The following is a 17,456-nucleotide window of genomic DNA, read 5'->3' as shown; positions in this document are numbered from 1 at the left end:
TTCCCAAAACACAAAACTAGTAAGTAAAAAGCTGGAACTCCAGGCCAGGTCTACTAAAATGTTCTGCCTCCTCTCCCCCCACAAGGACTGTTTCCCAGACTCACAGTGGCATCTCCAATATTGTAGGTAATACAAAGCTGTTCCTGGAAGAAGAATGCCAAGCCAATAAGGACAAAATATCTAAATGGCAGTGGCAGACAGGCTCCACTAAGGGAAACCAGGTACTACTAGAAGCACAACCCTGAATGACTAATTGGCACCAAGAAAAGGGTGCTTTTGTGCGTTTTTTCCTTTTTGTGGTTTTTTCCTCTTTTTCAATTTAAACTGAAAGTTACCCAATAAGAAAAATAGAAAAGCTCAAAGTGAACAGTTAAGTGAGAACTGAAATGGAACAAAAAATATTTCAGAAGCAACTTTAAAAGAAACACTAAGTCAATTACAAAAGGATCTTAAATCAAAAGCAATAGTCAATGAGTCCACTTAAGGTACAAAGGAAGCACTCAGATGAAACAGCAAAGCAGACAGACCGAATCCTTTATGGAACCTTTACTGAAGAGATAATGGAGAAATGATATTCTCAAGTCATCCTTTGAAGCAGACAGGTCAGGAGAACAAAACTAACTAATGGCAAATGCACAGGATGGTCTGGACTTAATCAACAGATTCAAGGATAGAGAAATCAGGATGGCCTAAATCAGCGCTCACCAACCTTTTGGACCTCGCGGACCACCAGTTGGTGACCACTGGCCTAAAAGACATTCATCTTACAGACTGGAAGGAATAACACTGGAACTATGGCCTCTGCCCCTTGGTAGGAGACCTGAGGGGCTGCTGAGGAGACAGCATGCCACAAGTACGCTGATACGCTTTCAAAGTATGCAGGCAGAGGGTCTCACCTTCACACCAGGCAATGTGGGTCAGGTCAAACACAGCACATAAAGCAGGGGTGGGGGACGTCCAGCCCGTGGGCCTTACAAAGCTCTTGAAATCATTTGGTCTGGCCCTGCCAAGGCATTAGGGGTGAGCTAATTAAATGTTTGGCCAAATATAGCAGGCTAATTTTTATGGTGATACTTTTGTATGGCCCATGAATAATGTCATAAATATCCAAATGGCTCTTTGCAGAAAAAAGGTTCCCCACCCTTGACATAAAGCCTCCCCAGTCTTGGCATAGTCCAGATCAATGGTTCTCAACCTTCTGGCCCTTTAAATACAGTTCCTCATGTTGTGACCCAACCATAAAATTATTTTCGTTGCTACTTCATAACTGTAATGTTGCTACTGTTATGAATCGTCATGTAAATATCTGATATGCAGGATGGTCTTAGGCGACCCCTGTGAAAGGGTCGTTTGACCGCCAAAGGGGTCGCGACCCACAGGTTGAGAACCACTGGTCCAGCTGCTCATTAAATGCCACCTTTTCTTATTATATGGTCACTGGACATTTAATCTACTAAAGAGTGATATTTATTGACTGAGTCAGCATGTGCCAAGAACTCAGCGAGGTGCTTTACATTATCTATTTAAAACCCTGTGAGTAGATACAATTATCTCCATTTTACAAATGAGAAAACCAAAACTCAAAAGGTTAAGTGGTTCTTCCCAGGTCACAGCTAGTTAGTATCAGAGCTAATCTATTCATGTTCTGGTGGCAGAGGTAAAATAATGGTAGATATAAATTAAAAATGGTAACAAAGAATCACTGCAGAGGATTTATGTTTTTTAACGTCTTAATAAGACTTACAGTAATGTCTTTTTAAGAACCATATCTCTACTCTATCCCTGGCTGGTGTGGTTCAGTGAATGGAGCACCGGCGTGGGCACCGAAAGGTCTCAGCCTCAATTCCTGGTCAAGGGCACGTACCTGGGTTGCAGGTTCGTTCTCCGCCTCCTGTGAGGATACATGCAGGAGGCAGCCAGCTGATGTGTCTCTCTCACATTGATGTCTCTCTCTCTTCCTTTCTCCCTCTTTCCCTCCCTCCCTCACTTCCACTCTCTCTGAAAAGCAATAGAAAAAATATCCTCAGGTGAGAATTAACCAAAAAAAAAAAATCACTACAGATTAGGTGAAAATTTTTTGGTATCATGGGCAAAACGATTGTTGGCTTTATAATGGGTAAACCAAAGGGAGCATGTGTACTTCTTCTGGCCTCGGCTTCCTCTCCCCCGACCCCACTCCCCTGCAGTGACTGTTTCCCAGATCCACAGTTTATAAACAAATTATCAGGAGGAGGAAGTACACAGTGACATCTCCAACACTATAGGTAACACAAAGCTGTTCATGGAAGAGGAATGCCAAGCCAATAAGGACAAAATATCTAATTGGCAGTGGAATGAGCTCCACTAAGGAAAAATACAGCCTGTTCTGCCAAACAGTTGCATTCCTGGGGAACCTCTGCTTTACATTATAAAAAAGAAGTTAGAGACAATTGTTTCAATTAAAAAAATGGAGTTAAAGTTAAAAGGTCTCAGCAAGCAATAACAAGGTTATTTTCCTAAAGGAATTTTAGTTTTAAAAAACATAGCGGTGTTAACAGTTGTCAGTGAATTTTGTTATTGTGAACTAGAATAACAAAATGGCTGAGGGACACAAACCCAAACGCTTCCCTGCTCATTCTTTAATCTATGCACTCAAACCTTCATTCTCCTTCATCATCTTCTGCTTTAACCTTGCATTTCTGCTTCTAGCAAAGTTCACAGCCATCAGTGGTGATATTATACAAAGCTACTATACCTATCTCTAAACACAGAGCCCAAATGCTGATCATTATACCTGACAGTAATCATTAGAACACAAATTAATTATATTATGTTCAACTTATAACATGACCATTCTTGATGTAGGAGAAATGCCAATAGGGGGTGGGCAAAAGTAGATTTACAGTTGTAAGTACATGAAACAGAGTTTATTCTGGTATTATATTTTTCCATACCAATTGTAAACCTACCTTTGCCCTGTATAAAGGAAAATATTTATTACCCATAAGAATAAAAGGGCTCCAAGATATGCTAAAATTCAGAAAAGGAATCTAAGGCTCGCTGCAGATAACTCAGAAAATGCCATCTCCATGTACTGCTGCAACCAGAGGACAAAAGAGTACATAGTATCATCAAAATTAAAGCAGGTATTATCAGACAAAAGAAAAATGACTCAATTCAATTCAAAGTTTTCCCAAGAAAAGGAAACAGGAGAACAGGGGTTGATCTCCCTTAGGCCTTTATCATTGAACCAAAGGAGAAATAAGTTGGGGGAAAAATTACTTACAGGATCCAAACCTTCTTTCTCTAGTTTGGCTTTCTCCAAGTAGTAACTCCTTTCAGCCACGCTGAGAAGCCTCCAACTCTCGCTAATCTTCTTATTGATCTCAGACTGTGGGAGGTGGGGGAGCTCCTGCTGAACTTTCAGGTAGATGTCATAATAGTACAGAAGGTAAGCCGACCTGAGGAAGTAATGACTTCTTAAGGTTTTCCCTCATTTAACTAGTTTTGAATAGTGAAGAGGTAGACACAAAACTCACTATTTCATTTCAAAGCATTTAACTAAATAAGAACTGGCGCAAAGAAACATTTAAATAAGACCCCTACATGGTGGTGCATCAGAGGTTTATCTCTGTAGAAACCAGGAAGCAAAGGCTTGTCTGGTTTACTTCCATGGACCTTCTTCTGCAGGATGACTGGCGTTAAAACCCAATATGAGCAAAGACAGACACAGCTGCCCTGTCATTCCACCCTCAGGAAGGTTAGTTAGGGGGCTGATTACATAGTCGGACCACCACTCACTGCCTTTACAGACTTTGGTCATCTCAGGCTGAGAGAGGGAAGCAAGTAGAATTATCACAGTGACCCAATGCAGCACGAAGTTAGAAGTATTCACAATTAAGAGGGAGAACAGAGTTATAATTTGAATAGTCTTTATAGGTATCTTGGTACTATTTATAATGCCACGTTTTTATTCATGCTTTATTTTAAATATTTAAATACTAACAATGGTAATAATAAATAACATGGTTATTTTGTACAGTAAATCTTCCCAAGAACACTGACAGGTTCTTGGAATTGTGGCAAAACAATGTATAATGAAACCAAATTTATCATAGGCTAATTGATATAAACAAGAGTTAAGGCCCTATAGCAGTGGTTCTCAACCTTCTGGCCCTTTAAATACAGTTCCTCATGTTGTGACCCAACCATAAAATTATTTTCGTTGCTACTTCATAACTGTAATGTTGCTACTGTTATGAATCGTCATGTAAATATCTGATATGCAGGATGGTCTTAGGCGACCCCTGTGAAAGGGTCGTTCAACCGCCAAAGGGGTCGCAACCCACAGACTGAGAATCGCTGCCCTATAGCATCCCATCAGTGGTATAATGAAACGACATTGAAGAAACTGATGTTATTTGAGGACCTGATGTACATAGCTTCCACCATTGGTATGGTACAATTTCTTCTGACAGCCTGGAAACGTGACCAAAATCTAGCCAGGAATGGCAACTGCTGGCATCAGTCTCCCACTCCCCATCTCCCTTTCCCACAACCCCAATGCCCATCCAGAGACTTCTACTGACATGGCACTCTCAGTTAATATGGCAGCTTTAAAGTCTTCCTCAACATAGCTCTCCAAGCAGCTACTGTTCATAAATGCCAGCTACCAAAACATGTTGACTAACCTGGGTTTCTTGGCCTTTTCTCCATGTATTTTATACTTTTTCTTCTTCTTGGGTGGCCCAGGGGAGGTGTAACAGTAGGATTCCTCAATTTCCTCCATCACAACAGTTACCTCAGTACCATCATATGATGAATCCATGGCTAGGAGACAGTCAAACACAAATATGTTTCAAGAATCCACCTTAAAGGGAACAGCAAATGACTCCTTAGCTCTGCCAGGGCCTTAAGGCTGAGTCATTTCCCAAACTCAGTAGGTCCTGAGAAATTCCTGGGGGGTGCTTATTAGATACAGATTTCAGGATTGCCCCTGGCCTGCTGAATCAGAATCTCTAGAGGGTATGAAAATTGCATGCTTAACGAGTGCCCGAGGTGAGTCCTTTGACCAGACAAATGTGGGAGCACTAACTTAGCCCTTTCACTGATGGGACACTCACAGTAAGACTTCGGCTCAAAGATTTTAGTGCCCCGTTACAAGAATCCCATATAGTAACAGGTAAAAAGAATGCGTGGCCAGGAGTCAGAAGTTCCCTTCCTCATGCTTCATCAACTTAAGCAAACTGCTTAATTCTCTCAGTCATTCATTCAAACATGCAGTAAGTGCCTGTACAGTGGGGCCTTGACTTACGAGTGTCCCCACTAACGAGTTTTTTGAGATACCAGCTGTCTCTCGGCTGATTTTTTGCATTGAGTTGACAGAGTAATTTGAGTTAAGGGGCTCCTTAACGAGCTTGGTCTCGGAACGAATTAAACTCGTAAGTCAAGGCCCCACTGTATATGAGAGATTTCTTTACACTCTGCCAACTTGTGTGACTTTGGGCAGGTCCTTTAGCTGCAGGCTCAGTTCTCATGGATAAAAAAAGATATCTCACCCACCTTACTACAGATTTTTACTGGCAAGGCTCAAGGACATCATAGCTACAATCCTATCTGAGAATAGTCGACTGCTGTACAAAAGAAAGGGTTCATTATGAAAGATGAATAATCTTTGGCCGAGGTGCTAACGACCTGCCCAAGGCCACTGTAGCAAATAGGACTTGCATGACAGATTTTTTTTTTCAATTCAAAAACCCAATTATCTAGGCCTTCTTTCATTATACTATACTGCTCCCCACCTCCACTGGCAACCCTCTAAACCAGCACAGTTCAATAGACCTTCTGCGATGACAGAAATGTCCTATTATTTGTGCTCTCCAATATGGTAGCCACTTATGGCTAATGACCATCCGGAATATAGCTGGTATGATTAAGGAATTAATCTTGCTTTAATTGTAATTAACTTAAATAGCTACATATGGCTAGTAGGTACGGCATTGGGTAGCACTGGTGTAAAGAGTAATCTGACAGACCAACATTAGCTTTCTGCCACTGGTCTAAGAAACAGAAAATCTACCAACAGCTTTTCCTGGTAAAAGAAAGACATACAACAGCGTAATGAGTTAGCTGTGGCTACTACATTCTAAGTTGGAGTTTCACCCAAGAGACTCAATCCTTGGAGGGAGAAAGGTTCCCAAAAACCAAGTGCATTTTATGAGAAAGAAATAACATTCTTGCTCCTAAAAATCTGTCAATTTTTGCAGAGAATTTAGGATTCTGGGAAGGAGTTGTGCTAGTAAACCCAGGGCTGATCTGTGCATTACCAAGCCCACTCACATCTCATTTAGCCCTCCCTACGCAAATGATAAGTACCATATGGGGTATAATGAGAAAGACAGCACAGCATGTTGAGTCAGGAGACCTGGATCCAAGTCTAGAGCTCTATGTCATCTCTGACACACCGTAAATTTCAGTTTGTTCCTCAAGTGAGACATAAAGAATCAATGGCTCCTAACTTTTCGGGAGGCAAGAACCCCTTTGAGAATGTTGTGAAAGCTAAAAACCTCTGTCGTAGAAAATACAGACAAAAAAATATTTCACCTATAACTTTAAAGATATACGCTAGGATAAGAACACATTATTCTATTCCCAAAGTTATTTCTAGTTCTGTGTCATCTCTAAATTATTTCCCTCCCCATTATAAAACACACACACACACCCCTACATACTGTCTGTCATAGTGAAAGAGAACATAACCCGCAATTTGGCTGGGTAAGTAAGAGGCCAGTGCCTTCAATGGGTAAGGGAAGCCAGAGTTCAAATCAGGGCTATGTGGGTACCGTACTTTTTTGCCCTTAACTGATTTCTCAGCCCTGCAGAGTCTTGCAGAGAAAAGCAATAATTGCAAGAGATCACATAGGGTTTTAGCACCCAGATCCTAGGCCTCAGTACAGCAATGCCTCCCCCACCCCCACCCCCCAAAAAATGCAGGACAATATAAAGGTTAAAACCAAGGGCTTGGAAGGGCAGAAAAACAGGATTCTAATTTCAGTTACACATTTTAACAGCGCCCGCAGAGCTCTATGACCTTGGGCAATCTACTTACTCTAAGTCTCAGTTTTCTCACCTGCAAAGCAGAGTTACGGGCAGTCCTTGAAATTTGCGAAACACTTCCACTGCCCCATCATACCCTCCTCCCAACCTCGTGCGACAGCGCTGACGGCTCAGCTTTGGACACGGTTTGACTCTGGACGAGTTTCTTCCCCTCTCTGCGTCCCACATATCCCAAAGGTACCGAATGCGAACGCGGGAGACTACGGCTCACAGCTCCTACTCTGCAGAAGGCACGGGCACCGGAGCCACCCCACCCGGCTCGAGGTCGCCTCGCCGGTCGCGGCGCGGTGCAGCGCGGCGCTCAAGGGCGGGACTTACCCCGAGGAGCGTGGACGCCGCGCGGCTCACATTCCCGGAGGCACCCGGCCCGGGGGCTCGACGAGCGGGCTGGCCTGCGCCCTCGCGCTCCCCGCTGTCGGCGAGAGGCGGCTCCAGTCGTGACAGTGGCAACAAGGAAGTGGAGGCGAGGGCTCGCGCGCGCATCCCGGGGGCTGGAGGAGCCCAGGCCCCGCGGCCCCGCCCGGCGACACACGGCGCGGAGTCGCGACAGCCCCTTTCGCTGCTCCTCCTCCTCCTCCGAGTCGCGATAGGAGGTCTTGGAGGGCAGGTGTAGGAGCACAGGTTACTCCGCAGGCTCTTCAGCGACGCCTGCAGAGGGCCCCGGGGTCAGGCCCCGGGGAGCCCGAGGAAGACAGCAGAAACGCGGGCGTCGCCGCGGCACCCGGTCGGTGCTGGGGGCGACAGCAGCTGTAGCAGTAGCAGCAGCAGTAGCAGCAACAGTAACCTCGAATCGCCTGGGAGACCCGTCCCGGCGGCCCTCGCGGCGCACCGGAAGCGGCCACCCGAGTGCTTGCGTGCACCCCTTGCGCAAGCGCAGCAGTCCAGCCCCAGCTGAGGGGCGGGCCCATAGGAACTGCTAATAGATGTAGAGGGGACCGCTAATGCGGACGGACTGCTTCCGGCCGGAAGTTCTGGGAGGAGGAGGAAGCTACAATCGCCCGCTGTGGGAGGTCCCTGCTGCCCAGCCCCCAGGCATTGATGTAGGGCTTTCAGGTAACGGGCGGGGCTGTGCCGAGAGTGAAGGATTTAAGGCACCACTTCACTCCTCAGTCAGTGCCGGCTCCTTCAGGATAGGGTTCTCCTTAGTGTTGCACCAAGCCGTCCTCCTCACTGCGGCGTTCTGCCCTCAACCCATCCCTGTCCCCGCTCCCCGCACAGTTACGGTTGTGAGTTTCCTGGAGTGCTTCAAACTGAACTGAAGGACCCTATGGGGAGGCTCCGGAATCAGATGTGGATTGTATTGTCCTTTCCCGCCCATGTCACAGATGATTGTCCCACATTTGTTCAAGTCCCTGCACGTTCCTCACTATCTTTTTAATATATTTACTAGTGGCCCGGTGCATGAAATTCGTGTGTGTGTGTGTGGGGGGGGTGGTTTGGGGGGGAGTCACTTACCCCGGCCTGCACCCTCTCCAATCTGGGACCCCTTGGGGGATGTCCGACTGCCCACAGGGATCAGGCCTAAACCGGCAGTCGGACATCCCTCTCATAATCCGGGACCCCTGGCTCCTAACCGCTCGCCTGCCTGCCTGCTCGCCCCTAACCACTGTGCCTACCAGCCTGCTCACCCCCAACTGTCCCCCTCCCCGCTGGCCTGATCACTCCCAACTGCCCTCCCCTCCTGGCCTGATTGCCCCTAACCGCCTCTGCCTTGGCCCGCCACCATGGCTTTGTCCTGAAGGTCTCCCGGTCTAATTAGCATATTACCCTTTTATTAGTATAGATTTTATTTTTCTCCAACACCATTTATGCCCTCTATGCCCTCTTCCACTTCCACCCACCCACTACCATTGCTGTCTTGCAAATGTGTTTCCAAAATGCCTACTCTTGTCTAGCTACCACTGTCACCCAACCTTCTGCTAGTCACCATCATATCCTTCCTGCCTGGACTGATGCAATTTCTTCCCACTTCCCTCTTGTCCCTCTACACTCTATTCTCCACACGATAGCCAGACTGAGCTTTTTGCACTGTAATCTGATTAGCCACTCCCTGCTTAAAACCCTCCAGAGCCCTGATCGGTTTGGCTCAGTGGACAGAACGTCAGCCTGTGGACTGGAGGGTCCTGGGTTTGATTCCGGTCAAGGGCATGTACCTTGGTTGTGGGCACGTCCCCAGTGGGGGGTGTGCAGGAGGCAGCTGGTCGATGCTTCTCTCTCATCGATGTTTCTGGCTCTCTGTCCCTCTCCCTTCCTCTCTGAAAAATCAATAAAAAATATATATATTTTTTTTTTTTAAAAAAAACAAACAACCCTCCAGAGTCTTTTTGTTCACTTAGACTATAAATCAAATTTCTTGGTTTTGGACCTGCAACACTTTGGTTTGCCTCTTGCTTCATTCTCTGTCCATGTCAATTCCCAGAACAAGCTATATAACACTCTATAGTATTAAGAACACTGGTGAGCCTTACCTGGGGTTGAATTCCAATCCTGCCACATGTACCATAAGCTGCACTAAGCATGTAAATTAACAAATTATGTTTATGAAGTAGATCCTCAATAACTGGTTCTCATCTCAGTGAGTGGCACCACCATCCACTGGATTGCTCAGTGCTCAAGCCAGAAATCTGGGCGTTATCCCTGACTCATGCACTTCACATCTAGTCCATCAGCAAGATCTGCAAAAACATAGCCCTGAAATGACTACTTCCTCCCATCTCCACAATTACTCTAATCCAAGCCAGCATTATCCCACATCTGGTCTCCTGCAGCAGCCTTCTAACGGGTCTCCCTGCTTTTTCCGTGACACCTTCAGTTCTATTTTTCACACAGCAGTCATCTTTCTTCTTGCTTAAGATCCTGTGGACTCAAATGAACATTCCAAACTCTATGTGGCCTGCTAGACTAGCCTTTAGATTTAGCGCCACTTCTTAGGAAACTGGACTTTACATTAGATTCTCCACTTTGCAACCAAAGGACTCTTTGTAAAGTACAACTCTGATCATATCATTTTTAAAAATTAACTCATAAGGGCCTCTAATTGTCCCATTATCAACCTAAATTCCTTTTTAGGCCTTTCTGTGGTTTTTGTGTTCAAGGACTTATTTTTTCCTATAGTACTTCATTGCCTTTACATATATTTCCTTCTATCTCATGAAGGAAATATCCTTACCCAGTTGATCATCCCTACTTCTATGCTCTAGTCCAGGGGTGGGCAAACTTTTTGACTCAAGGGCCACAATGGGTTCTTACACTGGACCGGAGGGCCAGAACAAAAGCATGGATGGAGTGTTTGTGTGAACTAATATAAATTCAAAGTAAACATCATTACATAAAAGGGTACGGTCTTTTTTTTTTTTTTTTTTTTTTAGTTTTATTCATTTCAAATGGGCCGGATCCGGCCCGCAGGCCGTAGTTTGCCCACGGCTGCTCTAGTCATAGTACTTTGTAACCTTTCTGATAGCATTCCATACACTTCAGTTTTGTCTTCTCTTTTTCCCTGGTAAGCTCCTCAAAGGTGGGCACTATACTCCATTTCTGTATGGCTGGCATCGAACAAAATACTTAACACATAGAGGACGACATGAATAGATAGATGTGTGGAGGTGGTGGTAGAAGCCATTCCTCAGAAGAGGCAGTCAGCATAATGCCACAGCAGTTTTTCTTGTCCTTTGAGGAGTTTCATGATAAAAGGTCTAAGCAAGCAATTACCAAAACTGCTACAGCTGGATCGTGTTTATTTCCTTTCACTCCATTGAGTTTGCCTTTGCCAGGCTGCCTGGTCCTTCTCTCCACCAAGCTAGGCCACACATTCTTAAAGAATGTGAGTCCTCTTTCTTCTAGCATTCTTGAGATTCTAGTACTTACCTTACCCTTCTTTCCCTCAATTCCTCAGCACTTTTTGTCTCTACCACTCAGTTAAGCACTTAAATGTTTTATCAATGTTCTGTGGCTCTTTATCTCCAGTGGTTCTCAACCTTCTGGCCCTTTAAATACAGTTCCTCATGTTGTGACCCAACCATAAAATTATTTTCGTTGCTACTTCATAACTGTAATGTTGCTACTGTTATGAATCGTAATGTAAATATCTGATATGCAGGGTGGTCTTAGGCGACCCCTGTGAAAGGGTCGTTCGACCACCAAAGGGGTCGCGACCCACAGGTTGAGAACTGCTGATCTAGACTGAAAGCTCCATGAGAGCAGGGATCAGTTAGTCTTTTGTGACCTTAATGGTGTCTAATACAGTGCTGGGCACATCACAGGTACTTCAATAAACACTTGTGTATACATTGATACATACCTGTAATATGCAAAGCCACCTTTTTAATTTGTATGAAGCATTGATTCTACTAGAAAATGACTTGGAGATAAGGTAGTGTTTCCTCTATTTAGGAGAATTTGCAAAAAGTTTCCATGAATATCATTGCTTAATATATTATTCTAATCCAGGTTATAGCATGTTCTTTGATAATGAAGAATTCTAATATATAAAGTTAAACTGTTTCCTTCCAATGAACATCATTGCAGGAGTCTCCATTTATACACACAAGATTTTAGTATTAAAGGTGTCTAAGTGCTTTGCATTAGTAGTATTCAGTAAATATATGCTTAAATTTGCTTTAAAAAATAACTGACATTCTTAACTCATTTCACCTATCATATGAATTAGAGCCCAGTAGACAGAAATGATACCAAAAGAGAGCTTTTGCAGTCAGGTTTACATTGGCTAAACCTTTGATTCTACTGGGCATTAGGGTTTTGTGTGATGCATTGTTTTTTAAACTGAGAGGTTATTAATCCTTTTTAATCTGCTGTCTTTGTCATGCCCTCTCTGGCTTCTCCCTACCCACTGGTCTCATTAACTCCACTTGAGGACTTTTTTTTTTTTAATTTTCAAAAAAGTAGTTTTTGGTTTGATTTTCTTTTTTTGGCAAAATGGGGATGTTTTTATTTTTTTCACATTCAATATTATTCTGTATTAGTTTCAGGTGTACAACATAGTGATTAGACAATCATATACTTTACAGAGTGGTCCCCCTGATATTTCAAGTATCCCCCCTACCCCGGCCTGTACATACATACCTATTACAATATTATTTTTTTCCCCATTGACCTCTCCCCAGCCACTCCCACCCCCCAGCACATGCCCTCACCCCCCTAGTGTCTGTGTCTATTGGTAATACTTATATGTATGCATACAAGTTCTTTGGTTGATCTCTTACACCCCACTCACCCCCCACCCCTGCCTTCCCTCTGAGATTTGACAGTCAGTTCAATGCTTCTCTGTCTCTATTATTGTTCATCATTTTATGTTATTCATTATAGTCTACAAATGAGTGAGATCATGTGGTATTTATCTTTCTCCAACTGGCTTATTTTGCTTAGCATAATGCTCTCCAGGTCCATCCATGCTGTTGCAAATGGTAAGAGTTCCCTCTTTTTCACAGCAGCATAGTATTCCATTGTGTAGATGTACCACAGTTTTCTAATTCACTCATCTCCTGATGGGCACTCAGGCTGTTTCCAAATCTTAGCAATTGTAAATTGTGCTGCTACGAACATGAAAGTGGGATTACTGGGTCAAATGGGATTTCCATTTTTAATTTTTTGAGGAAACTCCATACTGTTTTCCACAGTGGCTGCACCAGTCTGCATTCCCACCAACAGTGCATGAGGCTTCCTTTTTCTCTTTATCCTCGCCAGCACTTGTTGTGTGTTGATTTGTTGATGATAGCCATTCTGACAAGTGTGAGATGGTACCTCATTGTCATTTTGATTTGCATCTCTTGGATGATTAGTGACTTTGAGCAATTTTTCATATGTCTCTTGGCCTTCTGTATGTCTTCTTTCGGAAAGTGTCCTTTGCCCATTTTTTAATTGGATTGTTTATCTTCCTCTTGTTAAGTTGTATGAGTTCCCTGTAAATTTTGGAGATTAGGCCCTTATCAGAGATAACATTGGCATATATGTTCTCCCATGCAGTGAGTCTTCTTATTGTTTTGTTGATGATTTCTTTTGCTGTGCAGCTTTTTATTTTGATGTAGTCCCATTTGTTTATTTTCTCTTTAATTTCCGTTACCCTAGGAGCTATATTGGTGAAGGTATTGCTACAACATATGTCTGAGATTTTGGTGTCTGTGGTTTCCTCTAAGATTTTTATGGTTTCCCACCTTACATTTAAGTCCTTTATCCATTTTGAGTTTATTTTTGTGTATAGTGTAAGTTGGTGGTCAAGTTTATTTTTTTATTTTTTATTTTTTTGCATGTATCTATCCAATTTTCCCAACACCATTTATTGAAGAGACTGTTTTGACTCCATTGTATGCTCTTGCCTCCTAATATTAATTGAGCATACTGGCTTGGGTCAATTTCTGGGTTCTCTGTTCTGTTCCATTGGTCTATATGTCTGTTCCTGTGCCAGTACCAGGCAGTTTTGAGGACAGTGGCTTTATAATATAGCTTGATATCTGGTACTGAGATCCCTCCTACTTTGTTCTTCTCAGGATTTCTGTGGCTATTCAAGGCCTTTTTTTATTCCATATGAATTTTTGGAGAGCTTGTTCTAGGTTTGTAAAATATGCTGTTGGTATTTTAATGAGGATTGCATTGAATCTATAGATTGCTTTGGGTAGTCTGGACATTTTAATGATGTTGATTCTACCAATCCATGAATATGGATGGTATATTCTTCCATTTGTTTATGTCTTCCTCTATCTCTTTTTTCAGTGTCTTGTAGTTTTTCCAATACAGTGGGGCCTTGACTTACGAGTTTAATTCGTTCCGTGACGAAGCTCATAACTCAAATTACTCGTATGTCAAATCAATTTTCACCATTACAATGAATTGAAATGCCATTAATCCGTTCTGGACACCCAAAAAAACACCGCAATTGTTTTGTTAAATGTTTTTAAATAAGAAAAATGTATCCTATCTAATAAAAGAGAAAAATGGTAATTGGCGTACGACGATACCCTTTTCATTGGCTAATCAGGGCTATATGCAAATTAACTGCCAACTAAGATTGGCAGTTAACTGCCAACAAGATGGCGGTTAATTTGCATATGTAGGCACAATGCAGGGAGGCGAAAGGGAAAGCAGGAAGAAGCCCCCTGCCACTGACAGTGATCTGAAACCGAGGGGGGAGCTAAGAGGTGGGGGGCAGGGCAAAGGCGGCCCTGGGAACGCCTTTGCCCTGCCCCCCAGTCATGATCGGAGAATCAGGCGCCTTTGCCGCCCTGGCCAGTGATAGCAGGAAGTAGGGGTGGAGCCAGCGATGGGAGCTGGACACGGTCGAAGCTGGCAGTCCCAGGAGCTAGGGGTCCCTTGCCTGGGCCTAAAGCGAAGCCCACGATCGTGGGGCCGCTGCAGCTGCGGGTCCCCGCTGCCCGGGCCGGACGCCTCAGCCAGAGGCGTTAGGCCTGGGCAGGGGCGGAGCCTGCAACCGCGGGGAGCTGGGGGTCCCCTGCCCAGGCCTGACACCTCTGCCGGAGGCCTCAGGCCTGGTCAAGGGGCCGATCCGGTGATTGGTGATCGGAGGGTGATGAGGGTCAACTCCTCTGGTCGAGGCATCAGGCCTTGGCGGGGGGCGGAGCTGGGATTGGAGGGATATGATGGTCCCCTTGCTCAGGCCTGAAGCCTGGGTCAGAGGCGTCAGGCCTGGGCAAGGGGCCGATCAGGCGATCGGAGGGTGATGGGGGTCTATGCCTCTGGCCGAGGCATCAGGCCTGGGCTGGGGGCAGAACCAGTGATGGGGGAAAATGAGGGTCCCCTGCCCAGGCCTGACGCCTCTGTCAGAGGCGTCAGGCCTGGGCAAGGGGCCGATCCTGCGATTGGAGGGTGATGGGGGTCAACGCCTGAGGGCTCCCAGTATGTGAGAGGGGGCAGGCTGGGCTGAGGGACACCCCCACACACACACACACACACCCAGTGCACGAATTTCGTGCACCGGGCCCCTAGTTTTAAAATAACGAATATTGTGTAAAAACACAATACTGAACAATAGACTGTAGTGCAATAAACTTGTTTTATTAAGTTTAATGTACAGCATTTGCCTTGGAGATCAAACGACTTAAAGATGCTGATGGAGTTGGAGGAGAAAGGCTGAACTGAATAACTGAACCTTATTTGCTGATTTTTGCCCTTTTTGCCACGCTTTCATCACTTTCATCTACAGGAGTTTTCGATAAAAACCTGTCCAATGAGATGTTTTATCCTCCCTTTCAGAATATTTCTGAAACGAGTTAGGCAAGTGTCATTAAATAGCTCCGTCGCACGCCCAGTTGCAATTTTTTCTGGGTGTTTCTTTTGAATAAAGTCTGAAAGTTTCTCCCACATTCCCAACATTTCCTTTATCTCACTTATAGAGATAACCTCCTCACCATGTCTGACAACGGAGTGAATGCCGGTCCTCTTTTTAAAATTTTCGAACCAGCCCCGACTGGCTTTAATAGCTCGCCCGATGCCTCGTCCACTGAAGTGCCTGGGGCCTTTTGCAGCAAATCAGCATAAATAGCTCGTGCCTTCTCGCAGATTATAGCCTTTGTCACGGTATCTCCTGGGAGCTGCTTCTCCGTTAACCACACCATTACCAGCTTCTCCGTGTTTTCATGGATAGATGTCCGCTGTTTAGAAATTATTTTAACGCCCTTGGCTGGAGTTGTAGCCTGTATCGACACCCTTCTGCTTCAGTGTGGTGCAGATCGTAGACGTGCTACGCTCGTACTGCTTCACCAAGTCGATCACATGCACACCTTGGTCATGTTTTTCGATAATTTCTTTCTTTAATTCAATACACATCATCCGCTTCTTCTTCTCAGCACTGTCCTTCGCACTTACTTTCTTCAGATCCATGGTTGAAAAAACCAAGTTTTGCAAAGTAACTGTGAGCACAACACTGATGCTTCAACTAAGAGCTAACCACTTAAAGTGAACGAGTGAGACACATGATTCTGGGCTGATGTTGTGGCGTTCACTGTGATGTTCGTTGTGCCAACTAGTGGTGGGGTATCTGAAGCTGGCTCGTAACCCGAATTTTAGCTCGCAACTCAAAGCAAAAAATTGGCCAGGAGACAGCTCGTATCTCGAGAAACTCGTTAGTTGGGACACTCGTAAGTCAAGGCCCCACTGTACAGGTCTTTTACCTCCTTAGTTAAGTTTATTCATAGGTATCTTCGTTTTTTTGTTGTTGCAATGGTAAGTGGGATTTTTTAAAATCTCTCTTTCTGTAAGTTCATTATTGGTGTATAAAAAAGCCATTGATTTCTGAGTGTTAATTTTGTATCTTGCTACATTGCCAAATTCATTTATTAAGTCTAATAGTTTTTTTATGGAGTCTTTAGGATTTTCTATGTACAATATCATGTCATCTGTGAATAATGACAGTTTTACTTCTTTTCCAATTTGGATACTTTTTATTTCTTCTTGTTGTTTAATTGCTATGGCTAGCACTTCCAGTACTATGTTGAACAGGACTGGTGAAAGTGGGCATCCCTGTCTTGTTCCTGTTCTTAGGGGAAATGGTTTTAGTTTTTGCCATTGAGTATTATGTTGGCTGTAGTTGTGTCATATAAGGCTTTTATTATGTTGAGATATGATACCTATATTCCCACTTTGCTGAGGGTTTTTATCAAGAAAGGATGTTGGATTTTGTCAAATGCTTTTTCTGCATCAATTGATATGACTATGTGATTCTTTTTTTTTTCCAAGATGATTCATTGAAGATTTTTTAAAAATATTTTTATTGATTTCAGAGAAGAAGGAAGAGGGAGAGAGAGAAATATCCATGATGAGAGAGAATCATGGATCAGCTGCCTCCTGCCAGTCTCCCACTGGGGATCAAGCCCACAACCCAGGCATGTGCCCTTGACCAGAATCGAACCTGGGACCTTTCAGTTCGCAGGCCTACGCTCTACCCACTGAGCCAAACTGGCTAGGGCATGATTCTTATCTGTTTATTTATGTGATATACCATGTTTATTGAATTGTGGATATTGTACTGTCCTTGCACCCTGGAATAAATCCCACTTGGTCATACGTGTATGATCTTTCTAATGTAATGCTGGATCCAATTTGCTAGAATTTTGTTGAGGATTTTAGCATCTATATTCATCAGAAACATTGGCTTTTAATTCTCTTTCTTTGTAGTGTCTTTATGGTTTTGGGATTAGGATAATGTTGGCTTCATAGAAAGAGCTTGGAAGTGTTCCTTCCTCTTGAATTTTTTGGACTAGTCTGAGGAGGATAGGTTTTAGTTCTTTGAATGTTCAGTAAAACTCTGCTGTGAAGCTATCTGGCCCAGGGCTTTTGTTTGCTGGAAGTTTTTTGATGACTGCTTCAATTTCCTCCATAGTTATCGGCCTATTCAG

General features: G+C 44.0%; 1 protein-coding gene across 9 annotated transcripts in view; it reads right to left on the bottom strand.

Annotated features, from left to right (window-relative positions):
* The window catches only part of HMGXB3 (HMG-box containing 3), a 46,893-nt gene extending 39,170 nt beyond the window's left edge, over window positions 1-7,723 (bottom strand). For 2 of the 9 annotated variants that reach the window (XM_059698890.1, XM_059698891.1), the window contains exons 1-3: window positions 7,109-7,324; window positions 4,671-4,809; window positions 3,266-3,440 (exon numbers count right to left, since the gene is read on the bottom strand). In XM_059698890.1, coding sequence (XP_059554873.1) covers window positions 3,266-3,440; window positions 4,671-4,807 — 312 coding nt within the window. In that variant the 5' untranslated portion in view covers window positions 4,808-4,809; window positions 7,109-7,324. Of the gene's footprint in view, window positions 1-3,265; window positions 3,441-4,670; window positions 4,810-7,108; window positions 7,325-7,413 lie in introns of those variants that run through there. The other 7 variants (XM_059698889.1, XM_059698892.1, XM_059698885.1 and 4 more) reach the window with 5 other exon arrangements.
* Between the last annotated feature and the right edge of the window lie 9,733 nt (window positions 7,724-17,456).

Source organism: Myotis daubentonii, chromosome 5, assembly GCF_963259705.1.
Source record: "Myotis daubentonii chromosome 5, mMyoDau2.1, whole genome shotgun sequence".
Lineage (NCBI taxonomy): Eukaryota > Metazoa > Chordata > Mammalia > Chiroptera > Vespertilionidae > Myotis > Myotis daubentonii.
The sequence above is the reverse complement of the archived record's forward strand: the minus strand, read 5'-3'. Positions and strand labels throughout refer to the sequence as shown.